This window comes from Ursus maritimus, unplaced genomic scaffold (genome assembly GCF_017311325.1).
Source record: "Ursus maritimus isolate PB19 unplaced genomic scaffold, ASM1731132v1 scaffold_16, whole genome shotgun sequence".
NCBI lineage: Eukaryota > Metazoa > Chordata > Mammalia > Carnivora > Ursidae > Ursus > Ursus maritimus.
Genome location: NW_024424008.1, coordinates 40,141,549 through 40,165,355, shown reverse-complemented (window position 1 = coordinate 40,165,355; position 23,807 = coordinate 40,141,549). Strand labels below are relative to the sequence as shown.

The following is a 23,807-nucleotide window of genomic DNA, read 5'->3' as shown; positions in this document are numbered from 1 at the left end:
GGGGGGGAGTCTGAGTCTGTGCGGCGATCTTGCGTGCTGCGCTCTGGAGACCTGCTGACCAGCGTGGAGGGAATGTCCTGCGGTGCTGTGGCTTTCTCAGTGCTCGGAGTAGCATTGCATAGGCGGCTCTGACCGAGCGCCGGCACTTGGGCCATCCGGTCCAGGTAAAGTGCGAAGGGTTTGACCCTAGGAGGCGCGGGTAGGTGGCCCTGGGTGCCTCCGGTCCCGGCCCTGGGCGGGCGCCGGGAACTCTCCAGGAGCAAAGGGCCGAGGAGCGCTGCCCGTGAGGGCGCCCTTCTGCTAACAATGCGCTGGGAGCCTAGTCCGCGCCCCCGACGGTGGGGTCCTTCCGAAAGCGCCCCGAGTCCGCGTCCACCGGTGAACCGCTCAGAGCCTGCGGCGACTTGGCAGCCGAGGGCCCGAGTGGAAAAATTCCCATTGGATGCATTTTTTAATGGTTGGTTTGCTTCGGTCTGCGTCCGGATCTTCCCCGGCAGTAGGCTCCAGGTTATCCCCAGCCCGAGTTAACTCCCCCCCCAACCCCCAGTAAGTTTGACTCCGGCTGGAAAAAGCATTAATGAATGTATCTGTGGGAAGAAACGGAAAGTGAATGAGTCAGGAGGGCCACCTTCGGCCAACGGCCCCGGGAAAAGGAAGGAGGCCAAAGACGTTTGGTTTTGGACTTTTGGGGAAGGTGTTGGGGGTGGGGGTGCAGCTTGCGGGGATCAGGGCGCGGGCGCCGGGCGTGGATCCCGGCATTGTTCCCAGCTCGCTCTTATCTCCCAGGAGCAAGTATCCTGTGTGCGCTGCGCATGAATGTATCTGGGCATCTCCGGGTATATTTATATAGTGTGTGTGATGCGAAAAGCAGGACCAGCAGAGGGGAGGAAGAGGGGGTGTGGGGGGAGGGAAGACGAGGGAGAGCAGAGGGGAGAGGAGAGGAGAGCGCGAGACAGCGAGAGAGAGAGAGAGAGAGAGAGAGAGAGAGAGAGAGAGAGAGAGAGATAGGACTTCCTCCCCGATTCGCAAAGTGAAGTCACTTCCCAAAATTAGCTGAAAAAAAGTTTCATCCGGTTAACTGTCTCTTTTTCGCTCCGCTACAACAACAAACGTGCACAGGGGAGCGAGGGCAGGGCGCTCGTGGGGGGCACGCAGGGAGGGCCCAGGGCGCCAGGGAGGCCGCGCCGGGCTAATCCGAAGGGGCTGCGAGGTCAGGCTGTAACCGGGTCAATGTGTGGAATATTGGGGGGCTCGGCTGCAGACTTGGCCAAATGGACGGGACTATTAAGGTAAGCGATGGGGCAGTGGGCGCGGGAGCGGCGGGGCCGGTCGGGGCGGTGAGGCAGCGGGCAGGCTTGGCGCGGGGCGCCGGGGTCCCGGAAGACGTGGCCACTCTCCCTTCCTTCCGTGCCCCGGCTTCGCGCGGTCTCCTCCCGCGCTCGGGTGGCGCGTCTCACTCGCGGGGGCGACCCTCCGGGCTCACCACAGACAGCGATCTCCCCCGCACCCCTTGTCCCAAAGCTGCGCCCGGCCCCTACCTACGCGCTGCGGGCCGGGCTGCGGGCGGGGGTCCGCGCGAAACCTAGGGACCTCGGGTGCGGATCCAAGCCCGGGGCCAGAGACCTCCGGGTCCACCACTCCCACCGGGCAAGTTGGGCGCCTTGGCCCCGGCGCTGGGCACTCGCCTGGCGGCCGGCTTTTTCTTACCGGAGGCCGAAGGCGACGGGGGCGGGAGCTGCAGCCGCCACCAGCTCGGGTCCCCCGCCGGGAGGGCCCTGGGGAGGGCAAGTGGATGGGTTGCAGGCGGATCGGGGTACAAGTGAGTGCGCTTGAGGGGCTGTCCAAGCGGGCTCCTCCAGATGGAAGTCCCTGTTTACATGTCAGCGCGGGCTGGTTTCCCTTCCTCTTGGTACTTGTGCTGCTGAGCTCTCGGCGCTCGAGAGCTGCCGGCTCCCCGGGACTGACGGGCCGGCCTCTGCGCTCCGCGGGCGGGGGATCTCTCTGCAGCCTCGGTCGGCGCCGCTCCCCCGCGCCCCGGCCCCGGCTCTCCGCGCCCCGGCTAGCGCTGGCTCCAGGGCAAGGTCTTCCCAAAGAGGGTCCCGCGCCCTGCAGAGCCGCTTTTCCTGCGGTGGCGGGCTCGGAGCCGACGGCCCCGGCGACCGCCCTGCCAAGTCCATCCCCCCCCCCCTTACCCCACACCTCACGCCTGGCTCTAAGTTGCAAAATGCAGCCCAGAAGGATGGATGAGGGTCTGGGTTTCGTGTCAGACTTCAGGAGTGTTGATTGCCTACTTCTTCTGGAAGCGGGAAGTGGGGCCGGGAGCCTAGAGGAGGGACACCCCCTAAAGTGACTGACCTTAGAGGACCGAGAGGAATGAATGGGACCCGGAGTTGGCTTCCAAGCTGTCCCGCAACACCAAGCAGGAGTCAGTCTGGAAAAACTATTAGGCTGGTGAGGTGGGGACTGGCAGAGCCCGCCATTCCCCAGAACCCAAAGGAATCAACTCTTGCTGAGGGCTGAGTTAAGAGGAGACGACGATGTTGTGCTTGGAGAATTTAAGAGATTTTTATCATTTGGGTGGAGTAGTGGTTTTTATTTTCTAAGGTTGTTTTTTTTTTTCTGAATGTTTGAAACATGCTGACTTAGGTAAAAGGCACCAACAGAAGGAACTTCAAAATCTGGAGATGAGATAACTGATTGTACTGAGTTAAGGGGAGCCTGTGTGAGTCCGGGTTCCTCCAGTTTAAAGTGCGTGGGGGTGACGAGTGTTTCTATGGCCGGGCTGGAGGTGGCCATGGGTCATTTATGCCTGTTTCTCTTCATGCTGGTGTGTGCCTGCAAGTGTCTGTGTATCCCTGGTTTGGTGAAAGGATGCTCCACTCTAGAAAAGTCCCCCTCGTTGGAACACTTAGCCCTTACCCAGAAGCACTCCCTCTGATCCGGAAGGGTGGTAAGATGGCTCCAGGGTCTTGATGTGGACACCCTAAGGAGAAGTGAAGCAATATCTCCTCTAAGGCCCTGTGCAAATGGAGGAAGCTGTGGTCTGTGTACCCAGGATGTGCTAACCTCTTTAGAGACACACACAAGGATTGGCATGGCAGGCAGTGAGAGCAGGCTTAGACGAGGCCCCTGGTCCTTCATGCTAAGGATGGAAGTGAAGGTCTTCTTTTCCATGTGGGTGGTGGGAGCCTGTGAGTCCCTCCAAACCCTCTTCGGGGGTGCCCTTGTCTCTCATGCAGGTGACCTGGTCCTGCAGACCCACCCACAGAGCAGTGGCTTTTCAAATCCTGAGGAGGGACTTCAGTCCCCCAAATGCGAAGGATCCAGTTGTTAGTGTATGCTTCGGTACTTAAATTGTGTGAAAGCCACAGTTTCCTGTTCCTGTGTGACCTTTGGATCTTGAGGTTCCTGGACCCTATTCCCGCAAGGGTTCAAATACTGTGTTTGGAGGGGACAGTGGACAAGGTGAGGCCAGTGGGTTTCTAGTCTCCACATGGGAATGCACAGTCCACTGAACCTGTTTGAACTTCAAAATCTTTGTACAAATGAAACGGTGAGACTACATTACCTCTACAGCATATCTTTCCAATCCTCTGTTCCTAAAATATCATGCTTATATGCTCTTATAAGGACCTGGACGTGCATGTCCACAAAATCCAGTTCTATACAGATTGAGGTCTGGAGACAGAAATGTAGAATGTGTGTTCCCAGTTTGAGTGACCTTGACAAATCATCTTTGAGTAATTCTGGAATGTGATTTTTATGCACCTGCATGTTTCTTCCTCAAACATAAGGCATGTCTCTCTTTCAAAATACCTATGGGTCTCCACACTAAGGAGGTATTTGGTCCAGGATGCCTGGGAAGTCTGGATTGCTTTGCAGAAGCTTTTTATTTTGTGCATAATTTGCACAACTCCATGTGATTTCAAAATCTTAATCTTGCTGCCCTTGTTATAAGTCCTTCTGTGTCGTGTTCTCTCCTCCTTTCTAAGAATGTCTCCTGGGAAGACTCTGAGCATCATGTTGGGGATAGCAAAATTTTCAGGAGCCATTCCACTCTTAAAGAAGAGTTAACAGACAAGTTAACCTGCGATATTAAACAACACCTACCCCACCCCTGCTCCCCACAGTGATATTATCAGTGTTGAAGATCACGTGATACTGGTTGCTACTCAAGAGATGACCTGGTTTCAAAACCTGCATCTCTCAGTCCTAGGCAGTCTTCCATTGAATCTAATTATTCCTTCTATGAAAGCTTGATTCAATGCACACGGTACCATTAAAGATGGGGAGACTATCAGAGAAGATGCAGACGTGGTGAGTGAAACAGGGAAACGCACAGAGGACTCAAAGTCAGAAAACCTGAGTTCATTCTCAGCTGCTCCTCAGTTGCCCTGTGCCCTACAGCAAGGTGCTTCAGCTCCTTGAATGTCAGTTTTCTCATCTGTAAAATGGGCCCAAAGTATCCCCCTGCCAGAAATCACAGTGAGGACTAAATAAAGTCTGATACCTTAGTCGAATGCACATTTGTTGAATTTCTCCTTGGGGATAGGAGCTTGTGGGGATCCCTTGGTCAGAGCCTTAGGTCACAGATCTGGATGTCCCATAATATGTATTTTATTAATTCAACCAATGTTAATTACGTGTCTATGATGTTCCAAGGCTCTGTTTTCTGTGTTGAGAATAAAATAGGTTATCAAAACCCTGCTAGAATGTATACGCTTGTAGAGGTGTCAGACACCTAAGTAAATAAGTCTGTGTCCGGGACGGATACACCTCCTGGAGAGCAATGAGGCAGGTTAGGGGCTGGACGGTGATGTGGCTGTATCAGCCAGGATGGCCAGGGAGGCTGCTTCAAATAAAGTCACAACGGAGCAGGTCCTGTCAGGTTTTGCCCTTTGCCTTGGGAAATGGCAGCACTATACAATCCCCTAAATGATGGGAGAACACAATGGGAAAGGTAGGTTGAGGTCCCTGCTGGGTTCTGTAAGTCAGCAGAGAGTGTGTGTGGCGGATGAAGGGGGTGGGCAGGAGCGTAGGTTATGGCTGGCAGGACAGTGCTATCCAGTCAGGAACGTTCGGGATGGTATCTGAGTAGAAACCAGCAGAGTGAGGAACACTGGGAGCAAAGACTATACATCTGTCCACAAAAAAGGATGCTGCCCTGACTTTGAAGAGTGAATTGCCAACCCCCCTCCATACACCCCCTTTTAACCTTCCTATTGCCTGGGTGCACGAGAACTCCAGGCAAGACAGCATTTGTCAGTTTCTCTGTCCCCATGACCACATTCAAGTGTTTTCCTCAGGTAATTACCAAATGGTGAATCCTGTTTTGTTGGCAAATAAATTCCACAAAAATCTTCCTTCCACTTCTCCTGCCATTCAAAGTCCAGTCTGTAGGTTTGCAACTGGAGAACTTTCGAGATTATTGAGCTCCATATGCACATTCTATGGGTGGGGAAACTGAGGCCCAGAGTTATTTAATGAACTACTTAAGATCACACAGCTAACTACTGACAGAGTCGAGAGGAGAAGTTAGGGATCCTAACCCTCAGGCTAGTGTTCTTTCCACCACTTCGTGAACATTTCATTTGCTTTCATTACAATACCATGAATTATAGAATCCTGGAAATAATGTATGTGTGAGAGAGAAGCAGACAGAGAAAGACCTAGAAGCCTTTAAAAGAAAAACCATGAGGAATCTGGCACTTTGAACTAAAGACATATCTGTTATTTACTGAAAAATGTATTACTACCATCCTGAATTATGTCCATACTTTTAAAAAAATTCCAAATTTTCAGGTAGGATTTTACATAGCTGTTTTCCAAAATAAATCCTTTTCCTATAGACAAACAATGTCTCTGTTACCAGGAGACCACAAAAAATACAGGATTTTTGCTTAAATAGCCAATAGGCCCCCTCTACAGACTGGGGACAGGTGGGCTGAATTCCTATTTCAATTCCTTTAATAATTGAATATTTGACTACTTAAGCAAAATATAACATAAGTTACAACATAACTTATAGACCCATCTTTCAGACTGTATAGTAAGTAGGTCTTAAATAACAACTGCATTAAATAAGATTTCAGGTTTCAATGTCTGCTTCTGTTTGGGGTTAACCAGTTACCTGGCATTTGGTTTTAAAAAGTGATTGGTTTAAACCAGGTCTATTTTCTAGAAATGTAACATTAGTCTAATGCTAGTACTGAGTTGCTCCAGAAAAAAAAAAAAAAAAAAGGGAAAAATTTTATGATGATGAATCACCAGGCAGGATTTCTAATGGACTGAGGCCTTTATCCTACCTCAAACTTCAAAAAATATCCTCAAATGGTTAGTCAATACTCAGGCCTTCCTAGTCTTCTCTGAAAGAAGTCTTATTCTATCTGAAGCTTGATAGACAGGTTTTCAGATTAGGGACCAACTATCTAGGGTGAGAATTGAAAATCTACTATTTTCATTCATTTTAGACATTTAGCTACATTATGTAGGTCTAGAGTAATGTTTTTGTTTTGTTTTGTTTTGAATAACATGGCTTTCTTTTTTTGGCCTGTAGTTAAAACAGTCTTTCTATCTTTGGCTTGTTGTTTTGTGACAAATTGAGAAGGCTAAAGGACATTGGTCACTATGTACACGCACACACACACACACAATCTCGCAAAATCATCAACCGGAATAACAGCTTTTCTAGTAACCTCAGATCTGTGCAGGTGTGTTTTCCTTGCAGAAGACTTTCTGTTGCTGTAATGATCTATATCTAAAGTGCTCATCCCACTGATGTATCAGTTCATCAATGGGATGGTATTACTAAGTGATGTCACTCTGATTCTTCTACTGACGTCATAGACCCAACAGCAGTAGCCTATGTCCTTTGAGATGTTTCCCAGAGGCAATGGGTGGGGTTTTTCTATCCCCATACAGTCACCCTTAGCGCTGATGTCATGGAAGTTTGGCGGGATTAGACAGTCTAGGGGATAACCCTTTACTGTGTGAAGCTGTCCGGCTTTCTGGGGATCTATAACCTTAGCCTCATTGGCATCATAAGCTGATGCCAACTATATTAACACAAGTCAGCAACCATGCAAATCAGTAAGGTCTTTTGCATGACTGTAATGCAGGGTAACCAAGTGCCGTCAAGATATAATGCCAGTGGCCAAAGGGCTGCAGTTCTGGAGACAGAGCAGGAGGATAAGCTGGGTGTGTGCACAGTGGAATGCAATAAGTGTTACGCTAGCCTCAAGGAAGGAAAGAGCAATTTCAACTGGAGAGACACAGAAAGACCTAACACCAATAGTTATTTATATGGTCCCTTCCATTTACAAAGCACTTTTGCATAAGTCTTTGCAATTAATCTTCATAACAGCCCTGTGGGAGATAATTCGGGATGGGAGACGTTAAAGTTCAGGGAGGTTAGGTAAGTTATCTAAGGTGACAGCCGATCGATGACAGAGTTGGGTTTCGAGCCCAGGGTTTCTGATTCCAGAACACTTGCTTTTTCTTTTTTTTTCTTTTTTTTTTTAAAGATTTTATTTATTTATGTGACAGAGAGACAGCCAGAGAGAGAGGGAACACAGCAGGGGGAGTGGGAGAGGAAGAAGCAGGCGGAGGAGCCCGATGTGGGACTCGATCCCGGTACGCCGGGATCACGCCCTGAGCCAAAGGCAGAGGCTTTAACGACTGCGCTACCCAGGCGCCCCCAGAACACTTGCTTTTTCTATACACACAGCCTCTTGGCACAGGTGGACCTGGACCTAGGCTATGAAGGATGGGCAGGACTTGCACAAGAAGATATCGTTTAGGGGCTTTCTCAGAAATAGGAATACTTTGGTGAGGTGGTGGGTGGGGGGATGCATATGAAGGAAAAGGTAAGAGTGGAAAGATTGGATGGGATTGGATTCTGGAGGACCTTCAATACCGTAACAAAGAATTTTGGTATAGAAAGGGGGAATCACAAAATTTTGAAGAGATGGATGACCAACACAGCTGTACAGATCTCTTAGGAATGGAACCCTTCCTGTCAGCATCCAACTCCTTAGGAAATGGAGAAGGGAGTGGTTCCATCACTTGTCAGAGGCCACAAGAAGTGAATAGTCGACAAGATTAGACAGCCAGTGATAGGCTCAGACAACCAGACCATGCTCTCAGCTGTCTTTAGAGATATCTGTTTATTAAATATGGAGTTAGGGGAAGGAGGAGAAACTCTATTTCACCAAAGCTCAAAAAAATGTGATTTTCCTTCCATTCATTTAAATGTGTCCTCTGTCTCAGTGTTCTAGAGATTACACCGCAAGCCATCTTTTCAACTGGACAGTCTATCCTGGGGTACAGCTTTAGTTCCTTTTGAGAATGAGTCAGCAAATAATAATTGAGAAGAGACAAAAGGAAAGGTTGTTTCCCTGAGACTCAAATCAAATTTCGATAGAAAGTCACACAGGCCTGGCAAGCTTTTATAGTTTGGTTGTACCCATCACCTCATGCTGAAATTTCACCTCACGCTGAAATTTCACTCAAGCAAACCAGAAACTCAGCTAGCGCCATCATTCCAAACAGGATCAGAGATTAAGTGTTCCAATGCATTTCCAGATGCAGATCTGTCCCACTTAACGGCAGCTTCCAAGTCGCTTATGTCTATAAAAATGCCGACATATTTAAGACAGTTCCCATCTTTGGGAAACAAGGTACTTGCCATTTAGTTCATGACCAAAATCCCAGAGTATATAAATATTTCAAGTGACCTCCTAGAGAATGTAGACTTGAAAACTGAAATGTTTTCACAAGAGCAGACAGTAGTATGTGTCCAAGGTAATGAAAGACCTATGTCACATCGCAGTGCACACATACAGGAGGCCAGCATTACAGGTGCCATGGGAGCTCTAACCCTGAGTTTCTAGACACGTGTGGGTTTCACATGTCTCCTGGAATCTAACATTCCAGTAGCAGATTTGTTGGGTCTGGATATAGGGGTATTCATTGATTTTAGGTGTGAAGGAGTCTGAGAATGAACAATTTTGTACAATTGTTCATGTAGCAGAAATGTGACAACAGTTATTATTGTAAAATTACTCAGCTTATGAGTTGTCTTTAAGTTAATGCTGTTACCATCTGGGTAAATGCATATAGTTAAATCTAAATTCTTATACCCGAAGAGTCATTTTGCCTTTAGGCATTCATTACTTAATTCATACTCATTCATTTATTCATTCAACCCCAAATTGAACGGTATGGCCTGGCACAGTTCTCAACAGAATTCCACCTAAAGGAACAAGAACAAGATGTCTATAGTATTTCTTCCAAACTTCTAGAGAATAGAGTTTTCCCTCCTTTTGGATTTTAAGCTCTGACTATTGGAGATTCCAAAAGCAGCAATACTCATTGGGCGGAATCTTCATTTGTGGCTTTTTACTCTAAAGAAATGTAAGCACATTTTCCCAAGGATAACATCCAGCTTATAATTTCCATTGCCCTCTCACTCTTGGCGATACTAGTCTGTTGTATGGACATTTTTAGAAAACCAGGGCTTCGGCCAAGGAAAGGACTTCTTCTCGCTTTCTCAGCTGTAAGTCCTCTACATATATTTGAACACAGAGAAAAACACCATAAATGAAGTGCAAAGAGAAATGAGAAACTGAGGAAGACCGTTTCTCAGGCATAACACAAAAAGCAAATGTCCTAGGATACTAGATTTCTTACAAGTTAATAAGAAAAATGTAGACTGGTTAGCAGAGTGGTAGGTAAAAATGTTATGATAGACAATGCCAGAAAAAGAAATATAAATGGCCAATAGACATAGGAAAAGAATTTCAAGCATGTGCCTAATGATATTGAAATGAAAATCATGAAATTCCCACATTTATCACCTATGAGCGCAGTATCGCAACGATTAAAACAGCTTAGTAATGCCTGATGCCGGGTGGGAGTCTAGCTTGGTACAATCATTCTGGAGGACACGTCAATTGGAAACATGGATTGGAAACATCGATTGAGATGTTAAATATTTATAGAAATTCGATAACAAGTCCAATTTCTAAAAATTTCGCTTACAGACATGTGCAGTCAGATATGAAAGATATATGCATATGATGTTTATTGTACCATCGTAACTGGAAAGAATCTAAACACCCATCAACAGGGGACTGTTCTGTGGGATAGAATCAATTGTCTATACACACTGATTTAGAAAGTTCCCCGGGGTATATTGTCACATGGAAAAAAGCAAGTTACAAAATCTGTGGTCTCATTTTTGTTAAAAAAAAAAAAAAATTGAAAATACACACATATGGATGGTTATGCATTGACAATTTCTAGAAAAATATACAAGAGGCTATTAACAGTGGTTACCTCTGGACAGAGAGAAATAGACTTTTATTTTTCACACTATAAACTTAGGTAGCCGTTGATTTTTTAAATCACTAGTGTATATTAATTTTATAAATTAAAAAAAACAGACATAAAAAATAGGGACTTTAGAAATAGGTTTGTAAAAAACGGGCTGGGCACCAGCATTCTAACCCAAATGTGCTGATCTCAGAGACTTTAGGGTCTCACCTTGTAGTAAATACAGAGAAAAACTGTCCAGCCTAGGATCCAAAGACCTGAATTCCAGCCCCAGCTCTGCTGTAAATGAACAATGAGGTCTTAGGCAAGTGACTTCAGTCCTTCAAAATTCAAGTAAAATCCCTCATGCTTAATGTTTTCTGGTGCATACAGTGAGGGTATAATTTCAAATTTTCCTTTCAGCTTCCATGCTCATAAAACTCTGGTCGCTGGCAGTCTTTAGAAACATTTCTTATTTGGGGGCACGGCTGACTGAGCCTTTCACAGAAGTTCTATCTGGACCATGTGGCTCTTCCCCACAATCTTGGGGCTAAATTCTAGAGTGATCTTTGAGGCCAGCTGAAGCCTGGGGCTCTTAGGAGGTGCTTTGTGACTTTCTGTGAGCTCGTTGTTTTTATTACCAAGTGACACTGGAGCTGTGCTAATCCCTTTGCATTAATGCAAACTAAGAATAGGGCCTGATTCTGCTATGGGGTCTTACACTCTTTTCCAAAATTTGGTCTCATTTAAAACCCAAAACACATTTGGCCCCAAGCGCCTTTCCCCTGGACTTTTAAAAAATCCTGTTTAATTGAAGGGAAATTGAATTCGTCTGGTTTTGATTCATTTACACTTAACTCTTAAAAAAACGATATTTTGAGGACTTATTTGATGTCCAAGAAGAATTTTGAGCCTCTTAATGAGTTTTCTGGAAGGCTTTTTTTCTTCTTCTTAAAACAGGAAGTGGTGCTAGGCTATGGGCAAAAACAGAGTCAACCCTGAAAGGCCCCAATTCAGTTTGAAACTGTATCACCCACTATTTTACATGAACCCCAATGGCCCTAGCTAAGGCCTGCCTTTCCCGACTTCTTGCTTAAGAGCAAGAGACTCACTCACCTTCCGTCTGAGGAGGGATAGCATGAGGAGGAAGCAGGAGCAATCAGAGTCATCAGAAGGAAAAAAAGCTATTTCTCTAGCTCTTAAAATGTGCCAATATCTGTGTTAACCTTTATAGACATACCCACTTTGATCCTTGTACCAACCCTATGATGCACGTAGCACTTCCGTTTTGGAGAGGTGGAGTCACTTACCCAAGGTCATTAAGGTAGAAAGTGGAAAAGCAATGATTTGAACCTAACCCTGTTTGCCTACAAAGCTCATGGAGCTTCGCCACAGTGATCTGTCGCCAGATTGATACACACATCGATGAAATTTAGGCTGCAAGTCGAACCCACCTACCATGTAGGTTATGTTGTTTGTTGTGTCCTTTAGTCTAAGTGACTCCACCCTTAGCCTGCACGGGTCAGATTCATGGTTTATCTCAATTCTCTACCACCCTTTACTTAAGAAGGCCTAAGGCTTGTATTTGCCCCCAGGTAAGAGTCCATGGTCGACTTTTCTAGCAGGTGTAATGGAGAGCAGGCAAGAGAGCATGAAACCAACAGGTTCTGTTTTACTTTCATGAGCTAACGAGATAATAAAAAGACAGAGTTTTGTAGCTCAATAGAGAATAGCATCTTCTTTGCCTTGACAATGCTTCCTCCTTTACCCTCCCCCTTTCTCTCTTGTTCTAACTCTTGCTTTCCTTCTCATGCTCTTTCACACACACACACACACACACACACACACACACACACACACTACACACACTTAAAAAAAACACAAACCCAGATTGGGGGCTTATACAAAACACAAAGAAGGGAATGTTTTGCAAGGGTAAAAGGAAACCATCGAGAAAGGCTAACTTGAGCTCCAGTTTCTCCTGAAGAGTATTTCTTGTTATTTCAAGGCTGATTGACATAACTGCACCCACAGCTACCTCCCATCGGTTCCTTTATCAGCCCGAGAGAGCCTTCCTGTGGACTGGCCCAGCTTCCTGATTTATTTCCTTTTTCCTTTGGCAGAACAAAGAAAACCAGAGCTCCAAGGATACTTGGGACCAAACATAATTTAGCACCGAAGAAGCTATTATTTAAAAACGTTCATTCTCAGTGCATAGGGCCGAGGACCCGCCTTTGCAGTTTTCCACAATGTGTTGTTGTACGGTAGCACGATGGACCCCACGTGCAATTATCAGGGGTCAATGAGCCACTTGAACTCATCCTAGTGGTAGTTTGATTTCATTCAAAGGGGGAAATTGCGCCCATTCTCCTAGCTAACACCACACAAGCACCCCCCACCCCATACACATAGGCACAGCTTCAAGAGTTACATGGAACCCTCTGTATTGAGGGTTTGCTCTTTTGTTAACCTAACTCAACCCCACGGGCCAGCAAAGAAACCCTCTTCTTTGAAGATTTCATTCTAGCTATGTTTGAAGTTCTAACTCTAGAAACCTGCCTATAAGAAAAGAAGCTTTGAAGTCTATCCAAAGGGTCATTGACGTCAGTTGAAGAAGAAATTCCAGAAATTGGGATGAAGGCAGTGCTTTCCTCTCTTGCCTGGAGGATGCCATCTCACTCCTTACCACTCGGCCTCACCACCCGCTGTGCACATTATTTCTGAAAAACCTTTGCGCATAATCTGGAGAAATAGGGAACAGGACTAAGGGAGCTATCCGCATCCCTGTCACATCGCCTAGGGCAAGTATCCCAAGTTGTCAACTGATAGTACACCCCAGTACTCTAGAAGGTAAGAGGCCAATGCACAGAAGAGATCACTGAGGCTTCAGGATGGGATGTGTTGTAAGACGAGAACCAGGCAAAAGATAGTCCGGGCAGAACTCGGGTATTCCTGCGCCCAAACAACACACTGGCAATCGGGTGTTTCCAGGAGCAAAGTTATCAAGACTTCACGAATTCATGCTTTCTTTGTTCACCTGTCTTATTTCCTTACAGCTGTATAATACTCCTGGGGAATTGAAGATGGCACTTTCCAGAGAAACCAGCCAGGCAGCTAAGCAATCATGCAGCCACCCAAATGTTACTAGTCACCTTTTCTCGCTCCTTTTTTTTTTTTGCAAAGATCACTGATTTGACATGGAAATCAAATTGAAACTGAAATGTACCTCCCCAGGCAAGCGAGATATTTCTAAGAGGAGAGGGTTAATTCACCATTGTTAATTCACACTGATTTCTCCCAACCTAGTCCTCAATGTAATCATCTCTAGATGAAAAGAGATCAGAAGGGTATTTCAAAAAGGAAAGTAACTCAGAAACTGTATGGCACGAGGGGAGTGTGTGAGGGTGGGTTTGGGCATGATTGGGGTGCTAAGGCTCACATCATCTGCTTTGGCAATGCCAAAGGGGAGGAAGTAACTGCCCTTCCTTGTGTGAGCAGGAGGGCTCTCTTTTCCTGGCACTGTATTCTGCCACGAGCTCTGTACCAGGTCCGTGACCAGTGAGGAATCCTAGAACATAGATCCATGAGTTATCTCATGCAGCTCCCCCAGCCGTGATAATCCTGTCTGTAGAGAACCTTATACTAACCTTGGAATTCTCTTCCATAAGAGCATTTTGGGCCAAAGGGCACAAGCAACCTTGTTCTAATAGGGTCTTTGGTGCAACAAAGGCCTTCCCAGAGGTCAAGAACTTAAGGGGCACCTGTGTTTTTTTGCACTTTTTCTAGAAAGGGAAGGGAGAAAGAGCAGACTACTTTTCTGGAAATGTCATTTCAGGAAAACTGGCATGCGGAGAATTTTCCAGGGTGCCTCCGTGAAGGCATCCAGGTGTGACTTTGCTGCTCTGGACATTAGAGCCTGTGAGCCCTTGCTTTCAGAGATTGGTGGATCTCCATATCCTTACTGGGTCTATAGTGGGTAAAGAATACCATGGTCATCGTCACTGCCTTCTTAGAGTTTGCCCCAGAAAGTCTTGTCGACAAGCCAGGATCAGGCAGTGGGGCTGGGTTTGGAGCTTATCAGAATTAACCAATTCTTCCCATCACTTTAGAGTGGATATGACCCAGACTCTTCTCTGCCCAGAGCACCTTTTTTTTTTCTCCTTGATTTTTAAACCCTGAGTGCATTTCATGGGAAATTTCACACGCCTGTTTCTGATTCACTTCCAATTAAAGGCTCAAAATGCTGGTTTTGTAAGAGCTCTTTGATGATTCAGATTCATGTTGGTTCATCTTTCCCCCCCCCTCCTTAAAGCCCACAGAAGTTTAATAAATTTTGCTCAGACATTTGCATGCTTAATTGTTAAAAATAATTGGAAACAGGGGAGAATGTTTAACTAGTGTGCCAAAAACATGCACATTTCCAAGGGGAAAGAGAGAGACTGATGGCTTCGTGAAGGTGAACTCCTGTGGAAAAACAAGGGGTATCGCTGCAGGTGGATGCATCACTGGGAGGGAGGGTTGGCCCTAAGCTCAAGTCTTCTAGAAGGGTCAGGAGAGCGTTACATGAAACACAGGAGTTCTTCCTAATGCAGCCAGTCAGCATCGACAAGCTGTCCGTTGAGTGGTCAGTCTCATGGGAGATGCAACAGGTGGAGTGGCATTTTCCAGATGCTAATGCTGCTTTCAACTCCCTTCTGATTGGAGGGGGTTAGTGTTCTTGCAACAGCAAGCCTTGTTCTCTACCCCTTCCTCATAGACATTAATAAGCTTTGATGATGAGCTTACGTGGGTCCGCCTCTGCACTAAATGCAGAAGTGTCTGACCGAGCAGATCTGTGCTCCCCGGGCGAGGGGTCCCCTAGCCTGTCTGTGCATCTGTCTCTCTGAAGCACCAAAGTGGGTACCAGCATTGGGTAATTTCAGTTCTGCTCCTGATTTGCCTTAGGCTGGCTGGATGACTTTGGGCAAGTTACTCTCCCTTTCTTAACCTCAGCTTCTCCATCCACCCAAAAGGATTAAAACTGCTAGCAGTAACCCTCTTCTCCCATGGATTTGGTAAAAATTCTGGAGCGATGAGTTGCTTTGAATTTCTTCAAGAAAGGCATTAATTAATTGCTACAGCTTGACTGTTGGGTGGCTCATTATATGGTTGTTCTTGTCAATTGTAAATCATGCAACATTTTCATTTCTGGGGCCTTATTTGAACTTTTTACTAGGGGATCATCCTTCTCTCTTTATTGTCAGGGGCTGGTTAATAGTATTCAGTCAGCCTGAGTTACAAAATACAACTTTGTGCTCACACAATGTAATGTGGGAGTGCTTTGTGTGCTGTGTGGTGCTTCTTGCCTAAGAAGGGAGACACAAAAATCTTGTGAAGGCTGGCAGCGAGATGCTGGAGGGTTTTGTAAACCATTATGACAGTGGTAGAACGTTTCCCTGAAAGCCATGTGCCACTCGAAGTGTGAAAATCTAGATTCAAACCCACTTACTAGTTGCGATCTTGGGCCAGTTATTAAGTTCTCTAAATTTCTCCTTTCCTATCTGTAAAATAGGAATACTAATGATAATAATAATAAGTACTATTAAGTTTTCCAGCTGCCATACTGGCTAATTGTAAGAATCAAAAGAAGTACAGAAGTAAAGGCACTTTGTAATTGCAAAGCTCTGTGTAAATGCTGTTACTGTTACCTTTCCTATTATTCGCATCCAAGTCAGTGTTTGAACGTAACAGATGATAAATGTTGCTACCATGGAATCCATGGGGTTGCTTTTTTCTACTTTTAATGATTCCCAAGACTTACTTGGATCTGGTAAATTTTACCAATTACCTACTTATTCATATCTCGTTGCCTATAAAGACACTCTCCCCTCTGAATGCATCAGTACGGACCAAACATCACATATTCCTCTTTTCCCTCCCTCGTATCCGGCCATTGTTATACTCGCAAAACTCCCATCCCAATCAATGGAGGTTTTACGTAAAAACTGAATTCAGGATATGAGTGCAGTCTCAGGAATTCCAGGCTTGTGCTGCTGATAAAGAGAGTGTGTCACACTGAAAATACCAGAGAAACAAAATTCTCCTGTCCAACCTATACTCAGGTTTTTCTTTTTAAGTTTGCCTCTGCTTTTAAAGAGTCAAGAGCCCTCCTGAAATATGAAACACATTATCTTTTATAACATTCCCTTGGGAACAGTTTTGAAATGCTCACCCCGCTACCCAGACCCCCCACTGGCTCTCCTGACTGATTCACCTGTGCCGCCTCCTCTCTTGTCTCTGTGTCTTTGTGGTCGTGAGTGAAGGCGGTAAGGACCAGGCCTGAATTCGGTTCATTCAGAGTGGAGCTAACTTCTCAGTCTCTCTGTATGCTCCACTTTACCATCCCCTTCCAGAAAGCAGAGTTTTCCAACGTGGCAGGAAGTGGAGAACTGAACTCCCTCCATCAAGGGCTGTGAATTTGCTGGGGTCGTGTTGGCCTGTCTTAAGCATCGGAGCCGCTAATAGGCTTCCCTGATTGAAGTGTGGGGGAAGGACCAGCAGAACGAAAGTCATCTGCCTCGACGATGTCACCTCTGTTAGTGCTGAAGTCGGGAATAATCCTGGCTCTTTTCCCACATGGGATTAGACAAAGCAGACTTGGTCTTTAGTCTCATCGTGCGCCATCAATATTTTAGGAAAGGTTGTATGTCTGCCTCCCAGGTGATACCATGCACCCAGATAGGATTACGTGACCAGAGGTGAAGACGAAGAGTGGTTGTCCATATTCTACCCAACCTGAAGGAGCTACACAATGAAATAAAGAAAGGAAAATGAAGTTGACAGTTCATTTTAAAGTGTTCATCCAGACATTTAGGATTGAGATTCAAAGCTTCTCCTTAAATCTTTTTTCTCAATGTGTTGAATTATATATGAGTTTTATTCCTAGCCAACACAACTGGGATTTCAGAGTCCATGGGGTGGGACACTGAGTTGCTCCAATAGTGCTCTGTAGTTCTTCAGGGACCACGGTGTAACTAAGATCAGTCTTGCTGTGTTCTTTGCCCATGAAAACAAATGGCCACCAAGATTTTGATGTGGTGCTCAAGGGGCAGTCTGTGTTTTCTAGAGCAAAACCATAGAGTGAAGGTAAAGAGTTGAGAGAGCACCTCGAATATGCATTTCAAATTCTGAAGCACTGCTCACACAATGGAAATAAATACCACCTTGCATGCAACTCATTTTGTTTAATGGTGGTGTCTATCTCTGTGAGGTTGGCTCATATAACGGTTCTGGACAAACTCATCATGCTGCTGTCTTAACTACGTCCTACGTCTTGCCTAAACATTTACACATTTGGGAAGAGCTAATGTCTAATCTTTTCCAAGTAACTCTAAATTTCTGATTTTAAATTCGATTTGGGTAGAAAGGAACAGTATTTCCTTGGGCGGTGGAAGGTGGAAACATCTCTCTCAAGAGTACTAATGTGTGGGAAGCTTCATGATAGATACGGTTCTTGCACAGTTTTTAAGGGATTTGGGAAATGTCATCAGCAGGTCTCATCTTCCTTAGCCGTATCTCAAAGGCAGAGGAGAGTGGTAGATGTAGAGACCTGTTTTTATTGGACTTGCCCAGTAGGATTCCCTATAAAGGTAGAATGCCCTGTTTTGCACTGTCCAAAATGGCAGCCACTAGCCTGGTATTCAAGGAGCTCCTGAGCACTTGAAACGTGGCTGGGGCAACGAGGGACTAAATGTTTAATTTCATTTCATTTGACTTTTGTTAACCTAAATTTAAATAGCCACATGCAACTAGTAACTCCCTCTCGGACAGTACAAGTCTATATAATTCAGATCAAAAGCATCTTAAAATGTGAATTTAGTCAGAGGATATATTTACCTGGATTATTTTTATTGAGTCAGCGATGTGTTGTTCACCTGGAGACTAGCACTTCCGCTAACTCTTAATGACCAAGGTTGAACCAAACGAAAAGTAAATGTCCAGCATTTTCCAGGTACTACTTCTGTTGACCTAGAGCCGCAAGTGAGGTTATCCCGTAGTCTCCTGGCTTCTTCACCGATCCTGTGCTGACCGTTAAGAATATAATGCTTTCTTTTCCTTTCGATGAAGTGGAGGCATTTGGAATTTATCGCAGGGATATTCACAAATTGTGATTAAATGTATATTGGACTTGTCAAAGAAAGGTATGGGCTTTTCATATATACATTTTCATTGAAAAATGACCTGAGTCAAAGAGGATCCTATACAACATGGTGATTTCGGTTTCCTCGTTTTTCGAATACTGGCACTCTGCTGAATTATTTTGAAGGTCATTTTCAGTTCTAATGCTTTGTGCCTCCGTGAATATATGATTTTCTATTACGTAAGACTCCATTATATTAACAGTTGGTTGGCTTTTCTAGTTCCCAGATCCCTATAATTTGTTGTAGGAAGATTTCCCCTTACGTATAAATACGAACAAACCAACTTCATTGAACAAATAACCAGCTGGAGTGGCGATCTTTGAACCCCAATTTCCCTCCAATGAGTTTTCCCTAGGTTTGTACTGTTCCGTGGTACTCTGGGTTACCAAGACCCAAACGCTCGCTATCTCCAAAACACGAAGCAAGTTCTCTCTTTCCTCTGTGGCCCTCGCGCATGGGTAGTAGGAATCCTATGCTATACCTGATGTGGCTTTGGAATTACCATGAGGCATCAACACCGTAGTCTTGTTCCAGGGGAGACCTAATGAGCGGATGGACGGCGGCGTTCACTTAGAAAGCCTTCAAGGTTGGCATCACTGTGAAGGCCAGTCCTGTGTCCATTGCTAAATCTCTGGCATGCATTTCTGAGTTGAACTGTTTGAAACCAAGAAGGATGGATGCCACAGGGAAAACAAGGCAGCGTTCCCTGCAGCCTAACGCGCAGAATGGTTTTAGGCGTGATGGACCACTGTGGTCTGCTCCCACTCACACCTGCCCTACAGATGGGATATTAAACACAGATCACTCCCCAGACCCCAGGGAATGGCCAGTTAGAATCCTTAATAGCCTCATCCCGATTCCGTAGAGTCCATCACTAGCTCAATATTTCTGTGGCTCCTGCATTTTTAGAAGAACATCTCTTCAGTTTGAAAACTTCTTTTCAGGTTGTATCTGGAATGAGGCGAGGTAGTGTGCATAGAACGCAATTCTGTGACCCTGGTGATTCGGTTACTGCTGTTACGTTGTTTGAATAAGCACCCAAGTGTGGGTTTTTAATGTCTGCACAAGCTCCTTGAGGGCAGACTCTGCCAGTATTTCGCTGAGACTCAGCACCCGGCACAGAGTCATGCATGTATTGAGCACCTTCTCTATGCCTGGTGCTGGGATACGGTAGTAAATAAAGATAGGCAGGGCTCCTGCTGGGCCATGTTACAGCCAAGGAGGGAAGACGGATACTGAGCCACTTGTCGTAAGTGCAAAGAGTGAAAAAGGAAGTGCAGAGTGCTTCAGGAGAGCATAATACGGGGCCCTCGCCTGGTCTCAGAGGTCAAAGGCTTCCCTAAGGAAGTGACATTTAGGCTGAACCCTGAGTGATAAGAAGGAGCAAGCATGAAACAGGCCCTCAGTAAGTCTCTGCAGAATGAGCGAATGAACGAAGCGGCTGCTCTCCTACCCAGCCGCTCCGCGGCACTGCTACGTTCAGCATCACCAGCTTCATCTCTCTCCCCACGGTCCCTCCAGGCATGATCTGTGCGTCCATGAGCCGTTTTCTGAGCCGAGCTCCTCTGCAGTCAAGGCAAGCAAAGTGTAATAAAGAATATTGTGAGAGGACAATGACCTCTGGAGGCATTACCAGACCAGTGTTTTACTGAGTGCAGAGAATACCTAGGTATTGGCTGATACACGTCTACGTACAATGCGTCCAGAAAGGTCAAGGGCAAGAAGATTCTGGAAGGTTGACTTCCACCTTTGAGAATTCCGGTTGGGGGAATCAGCTTGGTGTCAGCTCGTATAACTCCTCACCTGAAAAGCCAGGCAGCACTTTGACAGAGCTCTGGAAACCATGCTCGCTGGCTTTGATAGGAGGCACTGTCTGTCCTTCAGCAAGGGCCTGGGTCTCCCCATGCTTCAATTTCCTCAACTACAGAACGGGGAGATTCTGCCAGTGATAATTTCACCTCAAAGTGATGTTGTAATAAAGAAGGCCATGAAAGCCTTTTGCAAGATTAAAAAAAAAACCAACAAAACGCCTACTGAGGAGGCCTGCTATCTATATGTGGCGTTTGCTAGAACGTCAGAGAAAGCTCTGTGATTAAGAACTGGGAATGGCTTTCAAGACCGTCCTGGAATTACTGGGCCCTTTACCTCATCGTTACTTCAAAACAACCTTTGGCAGGCGGTATCTGTAATGTCCATAGTAAGAATGACAGTAACTATCCTCATTGAGTAGTTACTGATGGGCCAGGCGCTGTCCTGAGCGTTTAAATGCATTTTAGCACTTCTTTCCCACCGCAGCCCATGGAATACATCTATTATTAGACACGCTTTACCAACGAGAAGGAACTGAGGCATAGGAAACTCCAGTGACTTGACCTAAGTTATGCAGCTGGTAGGGTCTGTCTGATCCCAAAGACTTTGCTCACTACATATGTGAAATAGTTTGAGCTTTTCAGAATAAGAGCTCGAGGTTGCTAAGTGACTCAACATATACAATTAATTATGCCCGCCCTGGAATACAAGAGTGTTAACATTAGCAGAAGTTTATTTTTGCAATTCCTCTGGCCTTCTGGTGTTTCCACATGCCTCCACCCCTTTTCCTAACTGTATTGCTCTCCTGTTGTTTAAAGGGGGAGGAAAAAAAAATCCAGCTTCCAATTTGTCCAAATAGAAAATGAATCGCATTCCCCTAGCCAGCGCCACCGCAAAGGACCGACGTGCAGATGCCAAGCACGTTCGGGGAGAACCTTCCGTCAATGCAGAGAGGATGCAGGATCCAGGCGCTATTTTATTACCGAGATCTTAAACAGCGTTCCAGGGTCCTCTCATTAGCTCCCCTGTCCCCCATCCCACCTCATTTACTTGGATGCAAAAGAGAGAAAACAACACTTCTACCTTCTTGAGATCGAAACAATAGACTTTGCCTGTGCTACTTTTATTTCCCCACTGGGGAATCTGGGAGCTGACCTGATTGAATTCCACTCGTAGAGGTCATGCTTTGAATTCAAGGCAGAGGAAAAAGCGAAGAAAACATTTTGCAATGATACCCCACAGGTCCTGGGCACACGGGGGCCTCTCCTGGCTGCGTTGTGGTCTGCTGATAAGGATAATGCGGATGACAAGCGGAACATTTCCAGGACAAAGGAAATTCCCTGTTTCATTGTTTAAAGGAAGCCACCGGCCTGCTCAGGAGATCATGGTTTCAGGCAGAAAGGCATAGATTTCCCTGCTGGCGGGCAGGAGAGGCAGAGTAAGGCTGGTGGTGGAACCGGGAGCTGCCAAGCGGCTTGTGAGCACGTCTGTCCCTAATTTCATCTGGGGCACACTGGCGTGGCTGGAAGTCAAGAAGGGGTCATTGCTGTTTAGGGCTTTCGCAGGGGGTTGGAGATGGAGACATCATGGGCTTGGAGAGTTAAAAGCCCGATTCCTACGATGTGGCCCATTGAAGAATCACAGAAAAAGCACCAGGAGATTTAGAGAAGTTGATCTGGTTTTGAGTTTAAATTCTGGACCTCCTTTTCTCCCCACCCCCTCCAAGCCAAAATGTCAGAAAAGGGCCTGGTTTCCCTTTATGGAGTGCAAAATAAACAGATCTTCAGCAGCCGGAGAGGGGCCCAGCTCCCCAGCCCATAATGCCAGAGCTGGGGGTGGGGGGCTGTGGGGAAAAGCAGTTAGTCTTCTGTCTGGTTAGTATTTGGCATTGACTTTCATTTTCTCCAACCTCTGTTTTCTAGAAGCCTGCCTGTACGGGAAGTTACAGGAATAAAAGAGAAGCTGATCTTGGGGGTTTTCTTGCCAGACTTCAAAGGAGGTGGATTTGGGATTTTTGATAGTTTGGGGAGGCATTTGCAGAATTAAAACGGCTTTGGGGAATTGAACCCAGAGACGGAGATCTTAGCTGTTTGCCCGTCCAAGGGCACTGCTCTTCTCCCGCTGGAACCTGAGCTCTCTGGGCTTCCTGCGGGCCCCTCCCAGCGCAGGGAGTGCGCCGAGCCCTGGGCATCGTGGGGTCAGCTGTGGTTAGCCTGGCCACAGGGCTCTGCATTCCTTCTGGGCTTTGCTTGGTTTGGGTGGGTGTGACCACGAGTTTACTCTGGAGAAAACTGAGACAAAGAGTCTAAATTGGGCAGGATCTCGAATCTAATGACTTGTTTACAGATCCTGTACTTTTTCCAGGGCAGGGAGGAGGAAGAGGAAAGGGCAAGCTCGTCACTGTGGGCATGGCACATTGTTGTTTTTCATTCTAAGGAGGTAGGATAGTTTCAGAAAGCAGCAGGGCATCTGCCTGGCAGCCAGTGGGCACAGCGGCCCTCTGTGTAATTTTCCAAGGTGGGGAGGAAGCAGCGCGGCGGCCTGGGCCTCTGCCCACCGGCTTGGCTTCCGGGGAACGTACCGCTCCGGGGAGAATGCCCGAGCCTGCCACATGAAAGGCCCTGTTTCCTCCTGCTGCCACTTCGAGCGATGGGGGAGATTACCCTCTTCACCCCTGCTCCAAGTGCACCCCAAACCAGAGTACCCGGCGAAGTACGTGCACCTGTGATGTGGCTGAGGAAACAGGGCAGGGACTGTGCAAGGAGGGAGGAAATTCCCAGAAGGCACCGTCTAAGAGAAAAGCAGACTCATTAAGGTTTTGCTGTCAGGTGGCATTTATTCAATGATTGCTAAGTACAGAAATTCCTCCAGAAGAAAGGATACTGCGAATGTGAAGGCTTCTTCCAAGTTCTGGCAGTATCTCCGGGGGCTCAGAGGGGCCGCTTCCAAGACATTTAGGCCCCCAGGGTTGATCCCAAGGGCAGTGTTGAACTGCAGGGGAGGGCGGGAAGAGCCCGCATCCATGGGTGTGCTCCCTCCAGTTCCCACACCAACCCATGCGGTATATATTGCAATTACCCATCTTGTAGAGTGGAAATTGAGGTCCAGAGATGTTAAGTAATTTACTCAAGACCACACAGCTGCTCGATGTGTCATGCCCCATCTCTTTTGTACCCAGTTTCTACGGGTTTACAAGGCAAGACAGTCACCCCTGTGTGCCTGGGCCCCTCAGGCTGAAGAGGACGTGGCCCTGAAAGTCACCTCTCCTGGACTGTTTCAGTCCAGGCTGGGTTAAAGTCATGCTTCAAGAGAATGCACTCCAGTCTGTGAATGGAGGAGGCTCCCACAATGCATTGAGGATTCTTGTTTTCCAAGAGCCCTCTGATGTATCCCGGCGGCAAGGGGAGGGGACTGTTCCTGGGAGCCTCTGAACAAGGAAGCCTCATAGATAATGGCATCCCCAGAAAACATTGACTCTAAACTTGTCATTTAAAAACTCTATGA

At 46.4% G+C, this 23,807-nt stretch overlaps 1 protein-coding gene across 3 annotated transcripts in view; it reads left to right on the top strand.

Annotated features, from left to right (window-relative positions):
• The window catches only part of FLI1 (Fli-1 proto-oncogene, ETS transcription factor), a 120,512-nt gene that overhangs the window by 6,342 nt on the left and 90,363 nt on the right, over positions 1-23,807 (top strand). Inside the window, exon 1 of one of the 3 annotated variants that reach the window (XM_040631039.1) lies at positions 1,000-1,289. The exons of the other annotated variants lie outside the window; for them this stretch is intronic. Coding sequence (XP_040486973.1) covers positions 1,272-1,289 — 18 coding nt within the window. The 5' untranslated portion in view covers positions 1,000-1,271. Of the gene's footprint in view, positions 1-999; positions 1,290-23,807 lie in introns of those variants that run through there. 3 annotated transcript variants of the gene reach the window in all.